This window comes from Periophthalmus magnuspinnatus, chromosome 13 (genome assembly GCF_009829125.3).
Source record: "Periophthalmus magnuspinnatus isolate fPerMag1 chromosome 13, fPerMag1.2.pri, whole genome shotgun sequence".
In the NCBI taxonomy this organism is placed as follows: Eukaryota; Metazoa; Chordata; class Actinopteri; order Gobiiformes; family Gobiidae; genus Periophthalmus; species Periophthalmus magnuspinnatus.
Genome location: NC_047138.1, coordinates 10,274,140 through 10,301,957, shown reverse-complemented (window position 1 = coordinate 10,301,957; position 27,818 = coordinate 10,274,140). Strand labels below are relative to the sequence as shown.

The following is a 27,818-nucleotide window of genomic DNA, read 5'->3' as shown; positions in this document are numbered from 1 at the left end:
GAGGATAGCCCGGTCACCGCAGAAACAATTATCCCCTCCTCGTGTGTGGTGGCCGCGGTCCATTGGGAAATCGAGGACACCGTCCGAGAGGCCCAGACCAACGACCCCGACCCAGGTAACGGCCCTCCAGATAAACTGTTTGTTCCCGATTCTGTCCGGTCTCAGGTGCTCCAGTGGGTCCATGCCTCCCGTTTCGCCTGCCATCCTGGTGCCGGTCGCTCTCTCTCCCTCCTCAGGAGACGCTTCTGGTGGCCCACGATGGACACAGACACCCGGGCTTATGTCGCCGCCTGCCAGGTATGTGCTCGGGCCAAGGCCTCCCACTCACCCCCTTCTGGTCTCTTGCATCCTCTCCCAGTTCCTCGTCGCCCTTGGTCCCACATCGCCTTGGACTTCGTGACGGGCCTTCCCCCTTCCCAGGGGAACACGGTGGTTCTCACCATTGTGGACCGCTTCTCCAAGGCCGCCCATTTCGTTGCCCTGCCTAAGCTCCCCACAGCCAAAGAAACTGCCGACCAGCTGACCAGTCATGTCTTCCGACTCCACGGCATCCCGGTGGACATCGTGTCCGACAGAGGGACCCAATTCACCTCTCAGGTATGGCGGTCTTTCTGCGACAGTTTGGGGGCCACGGTCAGCCTCACGTCCGGGTTCCACCCACAATCTAATGGGCAGACGGAGCGGGCCAACCAAGACCTGGAGTCGGCTCTACGGTGCACAGCCTCCGCCAACCCCGCGACCTGGAGTACTCACCTGCCCTGGATAGAGTACGCTCACAACTCCCTCGTGAGTTCCGCCACTGGTATGTCCCCCTTCGAGGCATCGCTGGGATACCAACCCCCTCTCTTCCCCACGGAGGAGAGGGACCTCGCCGTCCCGTCTGTTCAGCGCCATCTCCAGCGCTGTCGCCGGATCTGGAAGAAGGCCAGGGCGGCCCTTCTTCGGGCTGGAGCGCGCACTAAGGCGACGGCCGATCGCCACCGTGTCCCGGCGCCCGTATACCAACCTGGCCAGATGGTTTGGCTCTCCGCCAAGACGATCCCGCTGAAGACGGACTCCCGTAAGCTGTCCCCCCGATTCCTGGGACCGTTTAAGATCATGAGGATCATAAATCCATCGGCGGTGCGCCTCCAGTTACCCCCGTCTCTCCGGATTCATCCGACCTTTCACGTCTCCCAGGTTAAACCAGTCCGGACCAGCGACCTGTGCCCTCCGGCCGATCCCCCACCGCCCGCCCGAGTCATTGACGGCCACCCGGCGTTCACCGTCCGCCGCCTGATTGACGTTCGTCGCCGTGGTAGGGGCCTCCAGTACCTCGTCGATTGGGAGGGTTACGGTCCGGAGGAGCGATCCTGGGTGCCCAGGGCACGCATTCTGGATCCCGACATGGTGAGAGACTTCCACCGCGCTCATCCTGACAAGCCTGGGGGTCCACCAGGAGGTGGACCTTAGGGGGGGGGTACTGTCATGATGTCAGTTTTCCCTGTCCTCCCGTGCTCTCTCCCCCTCCCCTACCTGTGTGTCTGGAGCTGGGTGGAGTGCCTGACTCCTCCCGTGCACACCTGGGGTGCATCAGCCTAATCACCACCACCTGCTGCTGAGTACAAGAAGGCTTGGCAGTCTACACTCGGTGCCAGACCGTCCGCGTGTAAAACGTGAATGTTTCTAGCTAAGCTTTGTTATTTGGTACTTTCCTGCAAATGCTCATTTGGATTTATGCACCCTCCAGATTCCTGCCTCCACTCGCCCAGCTCCTGCCGTCACGTTCCAGTCCCGGTATCGTCTCCTGCTCGTCTCGTCTCCGGCTCGTCTCGTCTCCTGCTCGTCTCGTCTCCTGCTCGTCTCGTCTCCTGCTCGTCTCGTCTCCTGTCCGGTCCTGGTCTCTGGTTTGTCACCCGCTCCCCGCTCTGGTCTTCGTCTGCTCCGCCCGCCCTGGTACCGCACCTGCTTCTATCCCCGTCCTGGTCCTGTCCTGCCCGCCTCTACCTGCACCGCACCCGCCTGACCCGTCTCCCGCTCCCCGGTTCCTGTACCTGCTCTTGTGACCTGTTTAAAGACTGCATTTTCACCGCTGTAAATAAACACTGTTAAAACTGCTCTGGTCTGCATCCTTTGGTCCTATCCGCACCGTTACGACAAGATGAAAGATAAACTCAACTCATAAACTCAATGTGTCCTGCACAGCCTCTCCTTTAAAATATACAAGTACACAATATCCACTTCAGAATTAGTTTGCATCTTAATTCCATACAACTTTGCATAATCAATTCACCACCAGTCGAGGATGCATGTGCATGCAGAGCAGGAGTGGGTAATGGTTTCACAACAATATTTCAAAGAGAACTGAGACTTTTAATGGGCAAAACAACCAAACTTATTCTTGGGTTATTGTTTATTTGCCATTAGGATCCCAAAGCAGCAAACACAAACTGCTCTCAAATAATGAGGGAATAGTGGAAATTAAATGTATCAGATCACTTTGAGCTTTGGAGCTTCCACAATGGTGACACTGGCTGGATTTTTCATCATCACTAACAAGTTGTGGTTTTCAATCCCCTTCAATCACCACAAAAGTCACAGAGCTGCTAATGAGCGACAGACATTGTTCCACACTTTGTATTTGCTGTATTTGTGATGTGCAGTGACACTCACCTCCTTCTCTCCACAGATATTGCTGATGATGGAGTTGGAGGCCGGGCTGGCAGAGGGCCCCAGGACCGCCACTACACCTTTGGACATGATCTGGCACACTGCAGGGAGACACACAAAAAACAGGCAGGTTAAAAGTCTATGGACCAAAGGAGGGTGTTAAAAGTGTCAGTAGTGCTGTGTGTCTATATCACAATTTGAGTTGGTGCAATTATCAAATTGGAAAGGCTGCAGTTGTTTAGACAGTAGGATGCCCTCTGCAAAGAACAAAATCAACAGAAACATCTTATCATACCTGTAGTTTAGACGTCAACAAACATGCCCTGAAATGTACGGGACTGCTGTATTAGTTTATTATCTCTCTCAAATACTTCTGGAGTTGTAGACAACTTCCAATGACACACATGGGGAACATGTCAGAAGCAGGTCGTGACCATAAGAGAATTGGATTCTTTTTTTTTGGTTGATGGTGTAAACCTGAATACTCTGTGTCTCTTTTGTTGCCAAAAAGAGCAACAGAAATGTGTCTAACTATTCATACTCAAGTTAAAGTTTAATCAGAGCTTTGATTTCACACAATCTGACCAAAACATAGTTGGAAATACAATTTATACAAATTATTATTCATTTAAGTTCCACTGAAATATGAAAGAGTCCTGACCCTAGAGGGAACCCTATAGACCTCCTGCCCTGACCCATGTGACAAATTTGACAGGGACGCCATATTGATTAATGAATGACACAAGACAATTATTTATCGCAAAACTATTCCAATTAAGCATTAGTGACCCTTACCTGGCACAGGTGTGATTTTAAAAAGGGTGGAAATGTTTGTGAAAAATAGACATTATTATAAATGCCTGTACCTATAATGTTTACTGATATTCATACAGTGAAATTGTTTATATACTGAAAACAAGATGTGCTCTAACTAGATGTTGTAGCCTGATAGCAGCTAACTCACTCATGTCAATGTAATAAACACACAAAACAACTAATTTAACTTTAGTCTGTGATTTTTTTTCTAGAATAGACATTTCTAAACAGTCAGTTAACGTTACGCAAACAAACAGTATTTAGCAAAAAGCATTTGGGATTGTTTCTCTTCAAACTACTCTCTCTCTCTCTGCCTGATCAATAGATTATAATGTTCGTGAATCTTTTTGAGACTGTGGTTGAATCATTCAAATAAAACCAATAAAAAAACAATATTGATGTAAAAATACATTCATAGCTTAATAAATGTATGGCTTGATTAGCTGCTAGCCCATTTAGCCTCAGAGATCCATTTCTGCCGTCAATCTGGAGCTTTGTAAAGCCGGTAAAAGGCTCAGGCTTTCTTCTACCCTTGACAATGTATACATCCCGGTGTGCCACAATAATCCACAATTTCTGAAATCTGTTAGTTTCTATGGGAATTGTTTGACGTCAACTGCACGGGAAATCAAAGCACCAGGAGGAAACCTATGCAGGCACGAGAAGTACATGCAAACCCCTTCTAGCTGTGCGACTAAAGCATTAGCCACTATGCAACCATGACGCATTTGTCTCTCTTTTTAATTTCTCTTTGAATGATAATATTTTAGAAAACCAATGCCCTTGTTTTCCCACCTCTGCCAAGTATAAACAAATCTCCATAGACTGTGGTCAGGCAGACGGTAATGAATGCACATGCTGAGTGTTCAGGACTGATAGCAGCCGGAGCCAGTGATTCATGTGTCTCTAGGGGAAACTGAACCTGCATTTGGTGGTCAATTGCACAAGGCCAAACGCATTTGTTTCTCTGTAATATGCCTAATATATTACATACAAAAGTCCTATGGCCCCTGATGATGAGAGTTGAAAATTGCTTGAGGGAAAACAGTGATGCTATTACAATAGATGTGAGTGTATAGCGACAGGAGCCACAAGTGAACGACAAACCAAAAATGGCACCGATAGTGAGAAACAATATCTTGAGGCCTAAAACATAAAATCCATTTCAACATTTGCACATAAATGCCACAGCATATCCAAAAGAGACACTGGCATCTCCTCCTGTCGTGTTCGACTTTTACGAGGGCTGATTTAACGCTTTTCCTTGGGGAGAGAAATCCAAGTTTTGGTCTGAAAAATTTCTACAAATGATTTTTTACAGCGTTTGTGTACAGGCCATAAACTTTAATCTGGCGTCTAATTAAACTTCTTCACTCGATGACGTGAGGGCTCCTTGTGTATATGTACAGAGTGTGCTTGTGTCATACTAATTTGCTGTTTGATTATTGGAGCAAATCCAGTGTATTAACCCTCCACTTCTGTGAAAAAGCAAAGGGGATCCATTTTGCAGTCTGTGTAGTGAATCCAGAGGCAGTGAATCGAATGATTAATAAGTAATCCCTGAGCTCCCCATGGGGCCTGTCAGACACAGACACACTGACATCAAACACAAACATTTACAGTACATGTGCTCCCTTTACTAGATTATAAACGTGAATGGTTTCCTGCGGATCAACTTTCTTCCATTTTGTGCATTCCTCCTCCACAGTGTTTACATGGCCGTAGAGTCAGTAGGTCAGCTACGTCTCTTTCCCTAACCATTGATTTGGACTGTTCAATAAACGGTACTGGTCTCTCAGAAATGATTATGGGCTCAATTACTTAGAACCAGTTCTGTTTATTTGATGTGTGTTGAACATGTCGATTCCATGTTTGAACATCAATATTTAATATTGAACAGGCTCCTTAATGTCAATTTAAAAGTCAAAGCTATTCCAGATATACTGACAAAATTGGAAATCATGTTTCCTTCTGGCAAAGATATATATGATCAGCAGATTCAACAACTGAATAATAAACAGGTGTGAGGATGGCAGTATGTTCTTCACTAATCTAACTAGATAATAAGAGATTTTCATGCTTAAACAACTGTCTACATGTGTGTGGGTGTGTGTGTGTGTGTGTGTGTGTGTGTGTTTTTTTTGGGTTTTTTTTACAATGCATGTCTTATACAAAGCTACAGTGCAAACATTTGAATTTGCTGCTGCCGTACAAAGCAGAGCATGTCTTCAGGCTGCGGTCTGCCCATATGCTACGCTTTGATATCCCACAGCCAGGTCATCTTCACATCCAAGAAAACATAACAAAACTTTGAACAAAAACAAAAGAAAAATAATTTAAAACCCTGGTGAGGTTTGCACAATCACCATGTAACCAGTGCTACTGCTGTTTGTTTACAGTCCTGAAACTGGCCTTCAATTTCCGTTCAGATCCTGTGGATTATCGGACAGACAGGATATTAAGAAATGGACATATGCGTCATAGATAATGGAGTCATGCATATAACATGTAGAGAGTGTGTGCTGGTTCATGAGTGAGTCTGTTTTTCACAGAGGTTCAGGTTAGAAGCAGGTGAAGCACAGGTTGCTGCGGTTGTTTGCTGAAAGAGCTCAATAACCTTTTTGCAGGTGGCCCAGTGTGAAGGGTCCATAACTGTGTCCACGGATCCATGAATAATCCCATTTCTGGCCCTGTAATTGTACACAGCCAACTTTTACATACTAGTCACTCCCAGCATGTTCCTGGCAGCCAACACTGAGCACACAAGTGAAGTGTGTTTTGAAGTAATTCCAACAGAGACAGCCCACTGTTATTGTTGTTGTAGTGAATCAAGCTTCTCTGCTTTTATGAAATGTAAAATCTATTCAATTCCTGGTGGTGGACCTCTACAATCTATATCATGTGCACTTTATTGGAAAATCTACTCTAGTATTTGTTTTTAAACCACTAGAACGTCAATATTCGCGCAGTGGGATTCTTAAGACAAGACTGCCACAAGTGTACAGTATGTGTGATAGTAAATAAATCCAGTCATGTTGGTGTCAAAGCGCAGCGGGGAATGCGTTTGCATATTTAAACATTCATAAGTATTTCCTGTCACGTTTGACAAGTATTCACTCATTTTCAACATGACGCTGCAGATTGCCTTAAACTAGAAGCGTTTTACCTCATCCACCTGACACATTAAATTGAACAGTGCCAATATCCGAGAACAAAATACTCGACAACACATCCTCCAACTCCTGCAGCTATCAAAATATGACAGCTCAATTTACGTCCCAGCACCAAGCCGTTCTGTCATCCTTCCTTATAATTTCCCAGACAGGCTTTCTCTGTATACTTGGAAGGGAATGTGTGAGATACAATAGGGAAAGGGGAATGTAACATGCCAAGACTGAAATCACAGACTGCTATTTCAAAGTGCGGCATTTTGTTTCGGGATAAAAGATATGTTGGTCACGTATTTATAACTGTTTTACTGTGTGTTTACCGGTGAGTTTACCCTGTGTGTTGCTGGAACTGTACAAATTTCAGAATCCGTACAGGCAAAAATATATCTCCTTTCTCCACAAAGTAAAATACTGGGGCATAAAGTGAGTGTTTTGCAGCTATGAAATATGACTGTAGTAAAAATTCACAAAACATCAAAATAAAATCAATTCTTTCAGCTTTGCCCATCTTGGAATCTTCATCCAAATGTACACAGAAAGGTGCATGCATGCGTGTTAAAGCCAGTCAAATTTAATGATTCAGAATGCCACAATTTCCAAATCCATCGTCGACATGTCATCAGGGAGCCCACAGATAGAGGGATTTGTGGTTGGCCTTCCTGACACAGTTCTTATCTTTTCCAGACTTTGGACAGACAAAATAAGTCTCCTGATTATAATCTAAAGGCGTAAAAGTGTTTTGGGTTACTTACTGGTCTCTCCCATCTCATATTCACTGTCTCGGAGCAGTTCAAAGATGTCCACCTCTAGTTTGCCGGTGGTGGAGCGGTTGCTGCTCCGGTTGATGCTGTCTTTAGCCAGCGTGATGGCCAGGCGTTCTCCTCTGCTGCACTCCATAGGGTCGTCGAGGATGGCAGCTGGAATGACACGAGCACAGAACCATAATCATCTCCAATCAAAAGAAATAGCGATCTCACAACAATCATCGGGAAGAGGGGTCATTATATTCTCTGCTTCCCGGGAATGTGGATTTATTGTGAGTATAGAGTAATGCTGGGCTAAGTGATGTTACTTAAATTAATCAAACAAGATTGTGTATCTTTGTCTTAATTTTTGTTATTTAAAACTAATTAGAATGGCTTTCAATATTTCCAAAACATGAACAATATAGACTTTTAATCAGTGCCATTTAATATAAAAAAGTGAACTTCTACTGGACCATTCCACTGAGCTGTTCACTGACAGTTAGAAATGACTGAATCACGATCTTGATTAAAGTTTTATTAATTGGACCGGCCTTATCAAATCTGCCAAAAATAGCACATTTAGGTTTCTTTTACAAAATCTAAACTGTAATGCCGTGGCTTTTATGCAGTTCTGTTCGGGGCGTGGATGTTTTAATGTTTTTGGTTTTTTTTTTGGTTTTTTTTTCAGCAAACCCAAGCATTTGTACATAATTGCATAAAATAACAGGAAGGGACACTATGGTAGAAGTCTCTAAGCGATACACATCACATTTTCTGTATAGTAGGCAAATGCTAACTCATATGGATTACCCTAAAGCAATAAGCGTTGACCAGACAAAACAAAACATGCTTAATTTTAAACACAGCAATAGGCTAATAGTATTCCGGCACAGTAAGAATTCTAGCTATTAGGTTACAAAGAGATTTTATACAATGATAAATGTTAGGGTCTGTGCTGCATAATGTGGCTATTAATAATGCCAAGGAATGGTACGACGCATTTATCTATCTGTGATGTTTATTGGCCTTAATACAATTGTACGTTTCAAGGCTATTATTTGAACAACATTATTTTGTGACCTTTTAAATGCACGTGGCCATGTTTGGAGTGAATGCACTTTTTCAATGTGACTCTGATGTCAAACAGATGACTCTAGATTTATATTCATTACAAAGGCAGTTGGCACACAGTATCGACTACAAAAACATGTTGACTGTCCAATAAATAATGTCAGCGGGGGTGAGACACGCTAACGCCGGGCCTAATCATATCAGAGTTTGGGGAGGCGAGTCGCAGACAGTAGCAGAACGTGTTGGGGTTGACCTTTTCCCGGCCGATCACACAGCTGGATAAACAAGTGGCACATGCTCAGTCATCTGAAAATCACAACGCCTTAACGCCCCAGGACCCGCTCGGCTACAAATTAAACAGGACTCTATTGTTGGAGGCACTGTGTGGAAATGAGAAGGGAGCTAGTGTTTAGTCCCAGCACGGTTGACTGGCAGGTACTGAGAGAATTGGATTACAGGAGAGATGTTACCAAGCCCAAAATACTTTCATAATACTTTTTACATTTCAAGTGGAAGTAGAAGGCTGACCAAATTCAAATAGACTAGGGGCTAAAAAAACTAAACAAAACACCAGAACAGATCGAAAGTGAATAGACAGAGACTCATTATCTCAAAATATGTTTCTTAACTGACAACAAACGAAAAATTGCATCTGTCCCATAAATGTATTAAAAATTTGTGCAATGATGGGACTGTTTGTAATCCTCAATATAAACTTAAACTAGTTGTTCTGATTGCAAAAGAAGCTATGTGTTAAGTGGGTTCATAAATCTGTGTTTTTGTATAGGAAGAAACATCTTAAATCTTCTTATTTGAAGGTATCTATGTAAAAGACAGGCACTGGTATAACAGCCAACAAATGAACTTCACTTGTTTATGATGCCTTGGCAACAAGTTTCACTTTTAGCAGAAGAGATTAAATCACATGATAGACTGCTGCGTTCTGTGCATGCTCAAAGCACTCGACATAAAGACTCCATTACCCCTGGCACACTTATACTCTCATACACTCATTTTACTCTATATAGGTCAGCGAAGACACAAAATGCATGCAAGGTTTCAGAGTCTAGCCCAAAGACATTTCAAATACGCTAAACAAGAACTGAAGTTTCAACCCAGCTATACTTCCTGTATCACGTTTCCCACATAAATTGCAATGTAAACAGTGAGATTTGCATCTGTAAAGGCCATGTTGGTTTCTTTATAACCATCAGCATATGCAAGAAAATGCAAAAAAAGCTGTCTTTTTTGTAGCTCTTTACTGTTTGTTATTGTTCGTCTGATATAAGCTGCACTTTTGTTGTTTACTTCACAGCAACGAGCTTCCACACAGTGCACATCAAAACAATAGTGTGAAATACAGTGTCAAATATCTTGTAACACATGCAATAAACTATAGTGATGTCATTTCAGAAATCCTACTTTGCATTCTCTGGCAGGCTTAACCATACGTGAGTGGTCAGTACATGACGGTTGGCTAACATGGATGGCTGTTTTCAGAAAAGAGAAAACATAAGCTAGCCCTTGATCCATCAAAGCAATCAATGTGGCCCCGAGGTAAGCTGAGGCGCATAGGACTCTGTGGACTGTGAAGAGCACAAGACAAAGGAAGTGACTGAAGACAAATTCTTCAGAGGAAAACAAATGACCTTGTGGGTGTGATCTTTGAGTGAATACTGCAGATCTTCCCCATTGATCTGAGTCATATACATCTATATACTGCATCTAACCTTTACTACATTACAGCTGATACTATAGAGACAGAGCTCTCGATGTGAGATGACAGTTTATGCAGAGATACTGCAGGCTTCCTCTGACTCTATCACCTTTTCATTTCATCTACAGAGACAGAGTCAGAATCAAGGTATTTGAGTCAAATCCCACGTCAGGGCTCCTGCTCAGTGAAAATCGCAAACAGAGCTCCAATGTATTATACCAGAGATTGCTCAAAACAAAGGCTTGCTTCTTCCCAAGAGATAACATTTATGTGACGTAACTAAAAACAAACTTTGAGAGAGTAGTTCTGAAGGTTAAAGAGTTGCATCAGTATCCGTATGTTCTAGATGAAGATCAAATGAAATACCTTCATGTCATGTCATTTATTTGAATGTGCTTACATAGGTTCCACCAGGGTCGCACAGTTAATTCACTACGGTTTGTGTTAAAATCAGTTACTGCCTAAGTATTTATAAATTAGATGTACTATATTAAAAGCACTGAAATATTGGAAATACATTTTTCTGTACTTAAAGTACTTTTAATAGATATTTTAAATTCAATAATGGTAGCTAAAAATGCCAAAGACTTTTTTTCCTTTAAAAATAAATGAATTGGAAAGCCAAAGTATGAAGAAATGTTTGAAACTAAAGAAAGTGACGCTCTGTATTTGGACTATGGTTTGTATAGCTCTGTATGCGCTGGCACTGACTTCTCCTTTAGCGTCTTCATTAGAGGTTTGCTTGTTTTGATGTAGTCAGCTTATTAGTCCAGTGTGTTCAGGGGGGATTGGATTTGCTTTTACTGAAAACATGCCAACACACAGCACAGAGACTGTGCAGTGATGCAGCTTTTCTAGAGCTTAATAAAAGACTAGGCCATATACTTGGACAGCCTTTCCAAAACAAAATATTGTAAAGCTGCTAATCAGCAAATTAAATCATCCTTTTGGGTAGCAGCATGTCACCAGCATTTTCTTTGTGCTATTTTGATAAAATAAAAAGTGAAAAATAGTGAAGAAAGCCCATGTAACTCTCCTATTCACACAGATGCAGCTCTACATTTCTATGGAGTGTGGCGAGCGCTAAATGCACAGGTCCTGACCCCACCATTGAAAAAGTATGAAGTGCTGCCTCCTTTCTGCACCCATATTCATCGGCCTGCTACTCTAATGGGTTTGTACATTCTGACCTTGTTTCACCCTATGAGTCCAGAGCATGATTAAACGAATAGTCTTTATATATTTGATTTCAGCACTGACCCATAAAAAGTCAAGGCCACAGCCGTGATTTGAGACACACACATATATATATATATATATGGCAAATGTCAGAAGAGGAGATGTAGATGAGATGGGGGAAGCCTACACTGGAGCCATTAAAAGCAGCCAAATGCAGGGAGTGGGTGATAATCATAAAGCACTGGTTTGTCAGACTAGCCACAATGGGAGACTAAAGTGCAGTGGCCTGTGTCTGTCCACTCGGCATCTCAGCGTGGAATTACTCTATAAGCAAGAAAGGCATGAGCTGCCAACAACAACTTGGCAACCCCAAAATGACAGCTTGAGAGCATAAGGCTAGTATACTTTACAGTATTTTTTTTTTTTTACTTTAATCTTTTATCTAAATGCAAAGACAAAACCAACAAGATCAGAATCATGACACTTTATGTGAGAAACTGAATGAACGCTCAGAATCTTACAATATGGCAGTATAGCAAGTATTCATATAATGCAGTAAAGGAGCATGTAATTACATTTTCATTATTTATGAAGAAGCATGTGCAGCCTATAACTGTTTTCATGTGTATCTTTAATCCTCAGTGGCCCAATCAAAAATGATGTAGTTGAAGCTGACAGAATGTAGCCCCACTGCACAGTATTGGAAATCACTGAGTCGTGCAGCAAGTTTAATATTTTATGATATATGTCAATAAATATCAAAAAGACTTAATTAATTTGGAGTTCTTCCCCTCTGACAAACAACATTCTCAGTTAGTTTGATGGATGCTTTGACATGAAGTACATTCGTTTATAAAAGTTCCATGTTTACTTGTATGTTGCCTGTAGAAACAGATGGGAATACTGAGTATCAGGCTTGTCTAATAGCTGTATTATTCACTTGCAGGGGCATGACTGTGAAGCACAGAAGCACAGCCAATCGGTGTGCTTGTCTGAGTGCCTGGCAAAGGGAATCACCGGTTCCACCCTTTAATCAATCTCCTCCAAGAGCCCTATGGTGTGCAGTAGTGTAGACAAGCGGAGGTGAGAGCGTACATAATTGGAAAGAGCACAGCAGAAGAAACAGATTTTCTCATGTCACATAATGTGATCATGAGCTGCATACACCTGTCCCTGTGTCTTCAGGACAGTTGAGCTAAATCTCATTAAACTAGTGACCAAACATCTCCACCAGCGCAGAGCCTTTTGTCTCCTTCATACTTTACAGTAGACTAGTTTACAGTGTACGGACACTGATTTCAATACTACGTCAACGTAATAAACTTTGGTAATTACATGTAATTACTTTAGCATACAAATCCTCAATACAATACAGTACAATATTAACTACACTGGTACACCAGAGTATCTAAATTCTCTAATTTTGTGCACTTTCACTACTCTAGTAACCACACAGCTGATGTTTGTACGTCAAGTTCAAATTTACATTATTCATTTTTATTAAGATAAATTCATCAAGACACTAGTTTGTTGTACCATGTACTACCGAAGTGCACTAAAGAATCAGCTAGATATTACAACCTAATGAGTGAAAAACTGTGGTGATGCCCAGTTCAGTGCATATGAATTGACATTTTGTGTGTGAGATGTGAGGCTGGAACACAAAGTTCTGAGCCAGTCCGAAAAGAGTTAGTGTGATGGCTTGACAGCATTGGAGCATTTTCTAAGCTTTTACCGCCCCCCTTGCAGTGTTCAGACCCAGTGGCAGGTACATAAAGACCAGTCCATGTGTGAAAAGTGAAAGCTGGCCTATACACCTTAATCCATTACAAGAGTTGCAACATTTAAAAATTGTCAGTCACTTAGAGCGATTTTTGCTATAATATTTGAGACATAATTACATATTGAACAGACGTATTAGTCCTGTTATATGATGTACAGGGCACTCAGAGAGAAAAAACATGAAAGATGCCCACCATTGTTTTCCCAATTCCCAACACCACACACCTGAGCATCCTGACAACAAAGAGAAGACTGAGGTGAGACTGATAAAGAGACAGTAATTACAAAGCTGTTTTGGTCAGGTTTTTGATGACTTCTGACAGAATCTTCACTCATAACCTTCTCTCCAGGTTAGCTAGAACTAAGGCAAATTACAACACATTGTACAATCATGTTGTTGCATTTGAAGCAGAACTAAGTGATGTTTTTTGGCTAATTAAACTTCTTTTTAAGTCCATGTGATGGTTTAATATGTGTCTTTGGGGGAGCGTCTGTCATCTCCGTGTACTGCCTCCATGCGGAAAACCAGGCTCGCGATATGGAGCACACAACCCGAAAAGAAGAACTCTTTTTTTCAATATTTGGCAACATTCTATGTTTTTTATGTGAGAATACAGCCTTATTTCAGAAAAAAATTAAGAGATGGGAAATAATGAAAAAAACAAAACATTTTCGATTCTGTTCCCTGACAGTGTATTCTCATAAGAGAGCTGCAGGGGGAGCTCTATTGCAAAACTAAGTAACATTTTGACCCATTTAAATGTCTTAGTAAGTCCCTGGCCATTTCTCAATTCCCAGTGTGCAGTACTCGTGTACTCCTGGGTACAGACTTGTGGGTGCAGACTTGGAGAATGGACTTGAGGAGTTCACAAGCACACACTCGACTCTTTCAGCTTTTGGGACAAGTGGACTCGATGACATCACAGTAAATAAAGCAAATGTGGGTGATCGCTATAATAAAAGCCAATAGTAAATGGGAAACTAATAAATGGAGCATTACCCTTATCCATAATATAAGTTATTCTAATCCATCAGCCTCTTCATCATTTAGGCCAAATGTTTGAGCTACTGTTCATTTTGTTTATTCTGGTCAAAGCTAGATTTTTCAAATAACTTGTGTAAGAATATAAGCCTAATATCCAAGGCATTCATTGTCTTCTAGGTGCAGTATTGGAAGTAACTCGCTAACAATATATATCAAAAATAGATATGCATATACATATTTTGAGTAACTGCCATCCAGAACAATTTCATCGTGCAGTTTTTTTTAATATCAAAGGAATACAGGGTATTCTAAGTATTCAGAGTACAGTATTCAGAATACAGTAGTCAGAATATAGCATTCAGAATACAGTACCCTGACTCTGACAATAATGTTGCAAAATATATTGAACAATATATACAGGCCAATGAGCTTGTTTGAGTGATACATTTAGGCCTGTTATTCTTGAGCTGGTAATAATAATATTGAAACAATTATTAAGTAATAAGTAATTGAATGCAAAATTAAAATAAAGAAATGAATGATGTTCACAAAAAATATAGCCCAATAATGCAAATATCCAGCTTTAGGCTATTTCAATTATTCACTATACAGATACAAAAGTTTGTTGAAAAGTTTCTGGTGTACTGAAAAGCCTGCTGCATTTGCCCTCATATTTCATAGAATTGGATAAGTAAACAAATTAATTGTGAGGAAATGGAAGCATTGAAACAAACTTTATTCAACAAAAAAAAAAAGCCTACGTAGGTTTAGTGGGCTATATGAAAAAAGTGCCACGTTGAGGAGAATTGTTACAAATAAAACCATTAGATCAATAATAAGAGCATTAACTTCCATACATGCTGTATCTATTGGCTCGACAGCACACAGAGGAGACGGCAACAGGTGGAGGTTTGAGGTGACTGATTAAAGGTATGTGTGTGATGTGAAGTGCATTGTGGGAAATGTACTGGGCCGAGTATGGACAAGTCTCGCCCGATGCATCCCTGGTAAAACGGGCGGAGTAAGTTCTTCCAGTGGACTTGCTGAGAAGTGGACTTTGATTTGGAACAGAACTTGGGTCACGGAGGGTGACGTTTCCCAAGTCCAGAAGCACTGCACAAGTACAGGGATTGAGAAACGCCCAAGTCATGGTTTTAATATGTATTTTTGGGCTGTTTGAAGCGGTGTCTTCACCTGCTGTCTCAGGGCAGAAAACCAGTCAGATAATTCTCCTGGAAAACCATGGCGCTTTTTTATATTTGGGTTGTATTTTTTTAATGTAATTATACTGCACTATTTCAATTAAAAAAAAGAAAAAAAGAAAAGAGAAGGAAAAAATCTGAGTCTGTTTTATGACTGTATTCTTATAAGGGAGCTGCAGGGGGAGCTCTTTTGCTGAAAGTTACATAGTTCTGCTTTAAATGACTACACAAGAAGGCCAAAGTAAGCAGTAAGCAAAAATAGTACAACCACAAACACAATTAAAGAGGTACAATGTTGACATGCAAACTGCAGAGTACACTTTGATTTAAGTAGTGTAGAACTAAAAGCAGGAAGGGTCACAGTTTCTGATTTTATTTTCCTTAGTGATATTGGAGTGTGTATTCTTACAGTTGGTGTGTGTTAAGGAGAAAATAACAAAAAACCTTACAGCAATTCCTTGTTAGGGATGCACAATCCAGCTTTTTAAGTACTCATACTGATACTTTGAGTAATATAATAATATCAAGTATACCCGTAAGCAATTACTTTCAGTGTATGGATAAAAAATGGTACTTGTTTACTTAAAACAACTTATTACACTAGAGATCCAACTGTGTTATGCAACTGTTATTTATTCTTCTCATCTCTACTGCCTAACTTCATGTGATTAAATGTTCAAACATTATGAAACATTCAAAATCAACCTGTAAATAGTCTTATTACATTCTATTAAAAGCCCAAGCAGGATATCAGCATAACTGATATCATGAAACCGATACCCAATCCAGCAAATTTTTCAGTATTGCTGGCAATATTTGATACCAATATCGGTATCAATGCATCCCTACTTGTCATAATGCAGTTCCCTTAATGCTCAGAATGGGGCATGTATACTATAAGCCATCAAGCCATGTGGTAGAGTACAGTGCACAGTATATTTAAGGCAGCGGTTGAGTGGAGGATATGAGGAGCAGGGGAATAATGAGCAGAGGTCTGTTCCAGCATGTTTGTGATAGTGGACCTCTGGGATGCTGCCCAGGGTATGTGTGCCATTGTTTTCAGAAGGAATAGTTTTGTGTTTGGAGAAAAAAATGTTTATTTAACTGCACTCGACTTCATTTTAGCTTCACTTGAACTTAATAGTCCACACCATTAGAGTGGTTTTAAACTAGTGCTGAGGTCTGGGGATTAGACTTTACCCCAAAGACTAGCACAGGCCAGTAACCAGTGAAAGACAGAATAAAACAGGCAAAAGTAAAAATACTACTGTTGAGGTGATCCAGAGTTGAGATATTAACATTTGTTTGGGTTTAGACCAAAAAAATTAAAATAAATCATCATCAAAGCCAAAGTGTGCTCTCACAGAACTGCTGGTCCAGACTCGTATTTGAACATCTGAAAGTCCCATCTTCACACAAGACACTTTGACACCCACAGCTGCACTTTCAATTGACAATGACAGCCTATAACGCACAGGGGAGACTTTAGGAGATTGTGCATTAAGTATAACAGCCACCATATGGTGCGTGGAGTCCCAAAGAGAGCTGAATCAAAGACATTAGGAGTCTATGTGGCCGTCCACAGGGTCAGTACCATGAGCACAGAGCACATAGTGTTTACCTGTGTTGTCTTTGGCCTGTCATCACACCTGCCTACACTTGACTGAGAGTTGTGGAAGCACAACCATCATGAGATGACAGCTTTGTCACTGTCAGCACCACAAGCATGACACTTCAGTTTTATTTAGGAATCAGGATTTAAAGGACGTGAAAGCAGAGGGATAGAAAGGAAAGTGTGAATGCTCTTTCATTTCACAGGTTCACAAAATGACGAACCCTCCACAGTCAAATATGACGACACAAATAGAAATACGCAGCTTCTGTCAAAACTGACCAGGACAAAAAGATCAGTCGTTCAATTGTTCATGAAGGTTGTCACGAGCTAGCAATATGAGGAGGGTGCGTCACAAACACACACCAACTCAAAGCCAAACTATATTTTTATACAATTATTAACAATTAAGTCAGTATTTTGATAAAAAAAAATGTTTAAAAAAGTGTAAACCAATCTTTATATACATCTTTCACTCAGCCAAACTATACTAGTTTTCAACAGAACAATGGGTTTTAACCATGAGAACAGATGAAATATTTAACATTTGATCTTGTGTTTGCCCCCTCTCTATACAGCAGCTTGTTATACAACACAAAAGTCATGTATATGGTGGTCCCTTGATGATGGCAGAGGGGAAAACTCCCATTGCTGAAGAAATATGGCAGCACATGGTACACCGGCTGTGTTTTAACTTCGCATCAATTCTCAGGACAACTTCAGTAAATTATGGCACAACCGCCGTCTTTATGCACTCACACACTTATGTCCTTTTTTGGAGAGCTATATAACAAGAGCAAAGTAAGTACTAAAGCACGGAAAGTCAGAAGTCAATGGTAAAAGAAAATTTCACCCTGGTTTTCCATCTAAATCAGAAGTGGAAGCAACTGATCATTCCAATTGAAGAGGAGTGAGTCAGACTGACAGGCTGAGGGAGAGGAGCACATGGAGGAGAGAGACACAGGAGAAATACACCTGGAGTGATGCTGCAGACACACAGCCCTGTGCTAGTGAGCCACCACCACCACCTTCATCTACAGCGGGACGATGAAGACGAGAGGCAGAATGAGGGTTATTATCATGAAAACAGCACTGGGATGGTGGCTGCAGCTGGGTGGCAGCACCCAGGGGACGGCCACAGAGGCGGGCGGGCTGAAGGAGAGCTGGCAGCTGCTCCTCAGGGAGAAGCAGCTCTCAGCGGGTGTCATTAGCTGTCAGTCAAACGCTCCTGCTTCTGCAAGCTGACCAACATTTAGAGCCATTGGCATGTAAGAGGCAGGGAGGACAGTGCACATGTTTTGTACAATGATACAGAAACCTGACGTTGAAAACAGCACTGAAGAAAAGGACATAAATGCACAAAAAAACTATGGCTATTCACTTGATCTTTCTCTAGGTGGGGTAAGATAGAAAGTGAACTCAAGTGTTGTAAGTGTGCTTTGTATTCAAATTCTAATCTTGTCTATAAGCCAAAGACTAAATAGTTTTTTGATTATAAAATCTGAAACCCTCAGCAATAAAACTGATCAAAGGGCTGTAGATCTTGAGTTAAATTGAATGATGACATGTCTTTATATCTCTCCCCTAGACTTATGCTCCTTTAGACACATCCAGGCACTTGAGCTGGTGGAGAGGACTTGAGGGTGGTACCATTTTAACTGCACTCTGGAGAATTACTGAAGATTCTGGCATGTGAAATGGACATTTATACCCTCTCTCTTAGATTTGATAGTTCTGCCACTGGCTTTCTCGCTTTCTTTCTTCTCATTTCTTTTCACTGCTCTACACTGGAAGGTAGTTAACGCCTTGCAGTGAGTGATAGTTTGGACACGCAATTACTGATGTTTCTCCATAAATGTGAACAGGGCAGACAGAGACAATTTGTGTGTTATGAGTATCTAGAAGTCAACCAAAGATCTTTAGGTCTTTGTACGCCCAGATATTGGAAATCCCCTTGTTCACTCTGTCAGGACGAAACTGAAACTCTTACATGCTCATGGGTACCAAAGATTTAAAATTGTTTTACATTCTACATTGTGTTTGACTGCTTTATCAGCATACTTCACTTATGAGCTATAGGCCACGCGACAGGCTTACTCACTGAATATTAATGAAACACACAAGCTAGTTCTTAGAATTGAAGATAATGCTAGTTGGATTAGTTAGACTGGATTAAACCGGATATAGATTAAAGGAAGATACTGAGGAAAAAAACTATCTATAAGTGGTACAAGAAATTCAAATTGGACTTGAGGGAATTTCATCACAGCAAATGAGACGGAAAGGACAGAGGAGATAAGGAGGATGGGCTGGAACAGTATTGAGCAGTCTGTGTGTAGAACATGACGAGGAATGGAGAGGTTTCCAGATTAAACCGTTTGTGCTTGGTTTTGTCGAGCAGGACTCAAATCTTCTCATTGTTTAATATAGCTCCAAGTAGAAGAGGCACACGATTGGCTGTCGCAGGGGACTATGTCTGTGCAGCAAGCTATTCTTTCACCACTGCATCTTTGGGGACTCCTATCTTAGTGCTGGCGCTAGCTTCAACCATATAGAGCCACTTCTGCCTCATTATACCTGCCTTCCTAACAGTGTGCGGACGCAGACGGCTGGTGGAGGCCCCTGAGGCTCCAGGCTTTGCACAAAGACACAGAACTCCTTAAACGATAGCTGCATGTTGACTAGGTGTGGGATAGCGTCATTCAGGCATGAGCCACAATAGAAAGGGAAGGTTAACAATGTAACTGGGGAATTCGCTAGGGATCTGCCAGGATAAACACTGCCGCGCGTGTGGGTATGTGTGAGGACTCTGAGTTACAATGCAACAATTGGCTGGGATTGTTGTAACCCCATCGGATACACAATCCTCATGGGAGTGCCAATAAGAGTGTGTACATGTCTGATAAGGGACGCAGGAGGACTAGAGGCCAGTGAATGCCAGTACACATACACATGCTGGTGCTGACCCTTTCACTGTATTTTAAATGGAACAACGGCAAGAGGGACACAAGAAAGGTGACGAGCAAGCTAAAACAGAAGTCTACACGTCGATAGACCTGTTAATCGAAGCACATTCAGTATTATGGGCTTACATTGTCAGAATGTTCTAAAGGCCAGTACTATATTGCCATAACTATGCAATTGTCTCAGACTCAGACTAGTAAACTCATTAAAACATGACAGTGCTATCCTTCAATTAATCCTAGTATAAAATTTTTCCTGCTGACTTGAAGATGAAGTACTTAAACATGCATGAATCACTCTAAACACAACTTTGAGTGGGAAAATGAGAAGGGAAAACGATTCTTCAAAGTCAATTGTGCATGTCTCCTTTAAGTATATTTGTTTTTATTTAATTGGCCCTATTGCTTCAAAACATTCCATCAAGTTAAGCCGCCCTATTTGCCATAGAACAGCAAACTGTTAAAGACTTTATCTAATTAAATCTTCTGGAGCTATTAAAGCGTGGCGTTATATCACTTCCTCATTACATTCTTTAAAGGTCAATGCAAATGACTCAGATTTGCACTCTGCATTCTGTCCTATGCTTCCCTAACAGTTAAGGTAATTAATTCTGTGTATAATTATTAGCGTGCAGCATGAGACTTTGTGCTCTAGTGGGCGGTGCAGGTACCTCCACTGGCGTGCACAAACCAACAGCTGTCCAAAGGGGGCGCTGGAGACGGGTCATGTGACTTTGGTGGCAGAAGGCCTGGCAGCATCTGGAGGGGTTGGGGGGGATTGCCAAACTCCTCGCTCTGAGCCTGGATCAAAGACGGGCGGTAATGGCGGAGGACTGGCACAGAGGTGTGTCAGAGGAGGGACCGTCAATCTGCCTTTGGGGAGAGGGACCCGTGTGTGAGTGTGAGGGTAAACTGTGCACAAGGAAAACTGAGATAAAGTCAAAGAGCCCATATCAATAAGCACTTGTAGAACACACAGCTATATTACAAAAGTGCTGACTACCTCTTAATGGTAAAGATTACAGTAGTGCCCTTGATTAAATCTTCTGCTTCAGGGTTAAATGCACTGTTCATCGGAGCCACACTCCTTCATCATTATCTTTAGTCTGGAATCAAAGACTCTTTTTGTAGTCCCAGATTTGGTCTAAAACAATGTATTCTTGCTTGGTTTTTCAGAAACTGTATCAGAATGCAAGCATAACTTTTTGCAATCAAAGCAATCCAAAGTAATTATTAAAGACTAGTGGATAAGGAAAAGAATGGCTTTAAATCTTTGTTTAAAACTGACAACAAATTGAGGTTACAAAAGCAAGACATTAAACCCTTAGCTGAATGAGCTCTCTTCTTCATGGTCTTTCACGCTCCACTGGCTCACATAGGTAGCAGCTAAAAACAGCAGCTGTGATAGGTCCTCCTGGTGTACATCTCATCACAGCTCTAATCTCCAGACATTACAGGGCTTTTCTAGAGTAATGGGCCAAAAACCACACAAACTGAGAAGGATGGGTCAAAACCATGACCATTAGCTCCAGTCCAGTGGTGATCACTCGGAGCTGTAGTGCTATCGAGATCCCAGGCCCCATGACAAATCTGACTCACTGTTGTCATGCAAGGGCAGTGTGGACATGTGCTGGAAGTTAGGGTGTGACGGAATCTTATCTACAATGTACTGGACAGAGACAGCTGCTCCTAATGGAAGCTATTTATTATCTCTTTCTTACTGAGCTGGAGGAAGGAATATGGTGGTTAAAAGGTTATTAGCTGTTAGGGCTGTGCAATTAATCACTTTTTTTTTTTCATTTCTTATCATTGACTATTTTTTCTGTTAAATGACAATGATTAAAAGTCTGTATTGAATTAATATTGAAAGGCATTTTGTTTTTATTAAGATAAAATGAACAGAAAATTTAGATTGATCATTATAAGGGGAAAAAAAACAGGATTCATTTCATTAGCCGTCTTCTCCAGCCCTATTAACTCTATTTGTTGTAAATATTTGAACCGAGGTATAAGGACAATCTGAACACTCTAAATAGAGGGCTGGTTCATACATTCTCAGTGCCTTGAAGAATCAGTCCAGTTATGCAATAGAAGTTATGCAGTTAAGCATCATATTATGCAAAATTCATTCACAAGAAGTAGTAGCAGTAATAATTGCATTTTGCAGGAATTGTTACATCATAGGTAAAATCCTTGTTCATTCCCATTGCTGACAGCAGAGGGAGCTCCAATGTCTAAATGCTTTATTGGAAATTAAGGTGTAGTTTATAATGTCGATCCCTATGTGACCAAAAGTCTGTTTAAGGGTGCACGCACACGGGTGCACGCAATCGAACAGTGCCCAAGTAAGGATAGCCCCTAAACCGCGCTACGTTTGTCCAGTACAAGTTACAAAGGAACTGTCCCCAGGTATGGTTCGATTGGAACGTTGGCCCGGTTGGAGGAGGTGGGCGCGATTATGTTAAAAAGCCCTATCTTGTGCACGGAGTAGATAGAGATTAAGAGGAAAAAGTGAATGAACTCTGCCCCAAAACTCACAGCAAATCCGAGCTCACCTTCAGTAAGGACTGTGGACAGACAGAAGATTTGAAGCCTCATCTCCTGTTGTCCTTGCTCCTACACATTGTCTACACACTGTTGTTTAATCCATAAACTCACAGAGGAGAGTGTATCACAGCAGGACTCATATCTGCCTCACTATTTATTAATGGCCATATTAATAAATTCATAGCACTGGTGCATGACATATAAACAAACAGCGCCATGTGATGACATCAAGGGGCGATGGCTGGGTTTGGTTGTGCAGGTGTGAGTGTGGGTCATAGAACCCTGCATAATCGTACTTGAGCTTGGCACGGTTCAAAAGTCCTAATGTGAGATTTTTTTCCAACTAGTAGAAGACAGATATGAAACATGTTCCCCCCTCCCCCTTCCCCTCACCTGGCCTTTGTTCAGGCTCACCAGCGGTCTCTCTTCTGTCAGGCCAAAGCTGGCACACAGACTGCACAAATGCAGATAGTATCTAGTAAAATGTCCCTGAGCTGTGGATTGCCCCAGGGGTCAATCCTGGGACCCCTGTTGTTCAATCTCTACATGCTGCCATTAGGCCAGTTAATACACATATATAATGTGTCCTACCACAGCTATGCAGATGACACTCTACAGATCTATGTCTCGCCAGCAACAGGTGAATATGGACCAGTGGATTCATTCTGCCACTGCATCCAACAGATCAGTGTGTGGATGCAAAACAACTCAAGCTAAACTCAGACAAGACTGAAGTCATCATCTTTGGCCCACAGAAAAATAGATAAAGTGTTAGCAGTCACCTCCAGTCTCTCTCTCTAAAACCTTCAAATCAGGCTAGAAATCTAGGGGTAATAATGGACTCAGACTTGAACTTTAACAGCCACATCAAATCAATAACATCTGCAGCTTTTTACCATCTAAAAATATTGCAAAAAATCAAAGCTTTACTGTCAAACCCAGACTTGGAGAGACTTATCCATGCATTTGTCTCCAGTAGGTTAGACTACTGTAATTGCCTGCTCACTGGCCTCTCCAAACATGCGTTAAGACAGCTGCAGTACATCCAGAATGCTGCTGCTTGGATCCTGACTAGAACCAGGAAGTACGAGCACATAAGTCCTGTGCTCAGGTCTCTGCACTTGCTCCTGTGGCTCAGAGAATAGACTTTAAAGCAAATCTGCTTGTGTACAAGTCTCTCCATGGCCTAGCACCAAAGTAATAATAATAATAATAATGATAATGGCTTACACTTGTAATGCGCTTTTTCAAAGCCTCTCAAAGCGCTACACTATAGTCATTATTCATTCATTTCCACAATTGGTGATGGTAAGCTGCTACTGTAGCCACAGCTGCCCTGGGGCAGACTGACGGAAGCAAGGCTGCCAATCTGCACCATCGGCCCCTCCGATCACCACCTATCATTCGCGCACACACCACTTTCATACTAGGCCATGTGGGTGAAGTGTCTTGCCTAAGGACACAATGACAGAACTTGGTCCGAGCGGGACCAACACTCTAACCACTGAGCCACTGTCGCCCCAGAAAGTACACAAAGTACACCTTCTACATGTTAGTAGAATGCATATGACTCAAAGGTTTTTATTCTGCACTCTTCTGTTTTACTGTTAATTTTATGATGATTATTTGTTATTATTTATATTTTGATTTGTGTGATTTTAATGTCTTTCTTATTCTGTAAAGCACTTTGAATTACTTTGTGTATGAATTGTGCTATACAATTAAACTTGCCTTGCCTTGTAGTGGTATGTGAGAATACAACAGGGCCAGGTTGGCCAATCTAACTACAGATGGTAACTTGATGGTAGAAGTGTTTCCAAATAAAACACGCTGTTAATCAACATGACTTCTTCACAATCAAAGTGAGCTGAAGCAAAAGAAGACTGTGACAAAGTGGTTTACAGCATCTGCTGTTAGAGCACTCGGCCAGATTCCCCACAAAGGAGAGAATATTGAAAAGTCAGTCAAAAGATTATAATGAACCTTGTTAACATTCAAAAGAACCATCCTGTTTACCCTGTACTTCACTGCCAGACAATTGTAAATAATTCTTTAGCAAACATTTGGAAAAACGTTCACAAGTAAAAAGATTTAATACAACTTTCGGCAAGATAACAACCTCAAACAAGACTTTAAAAAGAACAACAAGGCTAATGCAGGTGTGAAATGCTTTAGAAGAGGAAGAATAAAATACCACTAAGTGTTCTGTTGGAATAAATCATGACTAATCAAATCAACTCGCCTAATTCCCTCTAAAAGCAGCGCTGCCTCCTCTGTGCATCGGCTGTAATGGATGAGCAGAGTCAAGATGAGTGGCATGCAAACAGCCTCTTCACAGCAGATTTTTTAAAATAGCAGCTAACTGGAAATTGTGCAAATGCATTTTTTGTAATAAAAAAGTTTCAAGGACATATGTGTTCCAAACAATACCGAAAATATAGGTGTTTTTAAATCAATAAAGCCAACTGCATATTTTGACATGAAGATATATTGGTCCATTTTGTGCAAGTGCTATATATGGTTAGCCGCTGTTGCTAGTCTGTAGTGCAACTATTGATTTGACATAATGCCGACTCTGGTAGGATCCAATAGCACTAACTTTGACCTTCTGTATGTCCGCTGGACTGCAGTGCTTCTAATAGTGTTTATGTTTCCGCGACTTTATGCCTTCGATCCTGTCATGTGGTCCCAACATGAACAAATATTACACGGCATCATGCAATAGCTGTTTAATTTATGCTGAAGTCAATGTTTGCACGATTAGGGGTGATGCAAAGGAAATTGAGCAAAAAGCCATTATAATGTGACTCTTTATCGCAGCAAAAACATACAGACGGATACAACTATGGATGTCCCTGTGAGAGGAGCCCACTGTATAGCTGCACATGCCTGTGGACTTTATCAGATTGTGTGAATTATTTATGAGGTAAACTCTGTGGAAAATGCTGCCTGTAATTGTATAACATCCATCCTACTGCCTACTGCTGCCATTAAGAAACCAGTGGGCCTCACCGAGTCTAGTAGTAATTAAAATCTCAAAAGATGAATCACCTCTCCTGTCAACCACAGCACGCCCACCTCAAAGAAAGGTTCCAATTTAAGACATATCCTTAAATCATTATGCTTTGAGAATTTGTAACTGTAACACTCCAGCAGCCTACACTTTGCGCAGCCTATGCTCCAAAACTTCAGTGTATTAGTGGTTATTATTTTTGACAAGGTAAAAAATGTACAACCCAATATTTCATCTCGAAAAATGTTATGTGAGTTCAGGTACTGTAACTCTAGCAGCATACACTTCTACATCCAATCTTAAGACTTCTGCACTGTTATCTGGGCATACTTGTGAGTACACATGGCCACTTATTATTACAAGCCTCACATGGTGCACTGGTAATTAAAGCTCAGAGATTATACACAAAAGCCCCAAGCATGGTACTGTCAGCTGTATCATATGAATCACACCTAGTGACAACAACTAGATGTCTTCTTGCTATTTTCTGTCCCACCATGCAGCCTACTTTGCAGTTTTAGTAACAGATTTACATGAGTGCATAGATGCCACCCAAAGTCAAAGAGTTGAAGTACAAAATAAACCTGACTGGAGGCAAGGGCATGGTGACTCACCATAGTGGTTCCTGCAACAGCTAGCTCTAATAAGTCACTGTGAGTGGTCAGGGGCTAAAGCAGAGGGATAAACTGTGTTTGGGCATTAGCTCAGTTGGACCAATTATAGCATTAGCCCAGACCTGTGGGTCTGATTTTGAATGATCCACATCTTGTAGGATGATTTTACATGCAGGCACTATTTGTGAGCCAGTAGGCTGTACTGATTAACTCAACCCCACCATTCTGACAGGTGTGGGACAAAGCCAGAATTATGGGGTTAATATTGTTTGCAAAAGAAGGCAGATACAGATATTCTGGCTCCATGAACAAAAGGAGAATATAATTTATGAGTTTGCAAAAGACACAAATATTGTGCAAACCGGTAATGTAGTTTTAGTAGCATTTTACAGAACTTTGCAATGATTTCCAATAGAGAATCATTCCCAGTGATCAAATCAAAGCTCTTGGTTTTACGGAGATACTGAAAGGTGTACTAACAACTGCAACTGATTCTAAAATACTCATTTTATAACTTTTGCAACAACATATAAATATTTTAATAGCAATATGCTTAGATGTTGCATACTATGAATCATTGCCATTTCAATCAAGAAAGGTTTTTCCCTTTTTGCAAAGAATGGGGAAGTGAAAGGAGGTTGAATACGGATTGGACACTCTGAGGCTTCTGCTTACAAAGTGGAGCTAATTGAATTGAGCCCACCAAGAATCCTATAACACATTCCTCCTCTGACTGTGGAATAGGACGAACAGCAGTTTTGTCTGACATTTCCTGTGGTGCATGCGTGGCTGCTGATCCTTCACTCAGTGGTATTTTAAAGTAATCGGAACTCATTCAATATACCTTTAATATACTCAAGGTAGGTGGGATACAGTGGGCTTTCATAAGATTTATATTCAAAATACTCCCCAGAGACAGCCTCTGTATGCTCTAACTTAATACCACTGGGCAAATTAACACCGTTTTAAGAGACAAGTTGATGCAACGCAGTAAAATCAAATGTGTGCAAATATTACTGAAGTCTTTCTGATGATGGTGTTTCAGCTAAACAGCCACCGTTTCATCAGAGACAGAGACTCATTTAGTACACACTAAACCTGGCCTAGAGTAAAAGTAAAAGTTTACATGAAATTCAAATTTAGAATAACTTATCCCTTAGATGTACTGTCAGCCCAGTGGTTAAATCAAAGCTCTGCAAGACGGCTTTTGTTCTTCCCACTGAAGTTAATAATTAACACAGTTCTGGAACATGGATTAGTTCTCATGTGGTGCTGGAATTAAGAGTGCAACTAAAGGAAATATTTTTAGTCTGTGCACAAAGCTCGAAGTAGAGCCTCAGAACAGATGAGACAGGACCATCTGCAGGCAACATGAATTTAAGAGTTTAAATCAAGCAGGCTACAGACTGTCATAAACACAGTGTGGCTCCCAATACCACTGATTCCTTCTGAGCAAAGAAGCTGACTCAGAGCTTATTCTAGGTGAAAAAAATTCGAATTAGTATTGTTCATTTGTTACATTTATTCAGAGGGGGACTGAAATGCTCGGATAAATGACTAAATGTACTTTGCTATTTTGTATAACCACTGCTATAGTTCATTACTGTACTGAGGACATGTGAAGATAAGGATTGATCACAGCTGTGAGACTCATAAATATCTGTCGAGACAAATAGGTGATATTCCAATCTATCTAACAGCAAACTAACTAAATAGGACAAGAACTTAACTAACAGGGATGATGTCATGACC

At 41.3% G+C, this 27,818-nt stretch overlaps 1 protein-coding gene across 1 annotated transcript in view; it reads right to left on the bottom strand.

Moving 5' to 3' along the window:
• Positions 1-27,818, bottom strand: part of grik4 (glutamate receptor, ionotropic, kainate 4) — a 200,799-nt gene that overhangs the window by 85,645 nt on the left and 87,336 nt on the right. Inside the window, exons 4-5 of the mRNA XM_033977353.2 lie at positions 7,388-7,552; positions 2,653-2,750 (exon numbers count right to left, since the gene is read on the bottom strand). Of these exons, the coding sequence (XP_033833244.1) occupies positions 2,653-2,750; positions 7,388-7,552 (263 nt within the window). The remainder of the gene's footprint in view (positions 1-2,652; positions 2,751-7,387; positions 7,553-27,818) is intronic.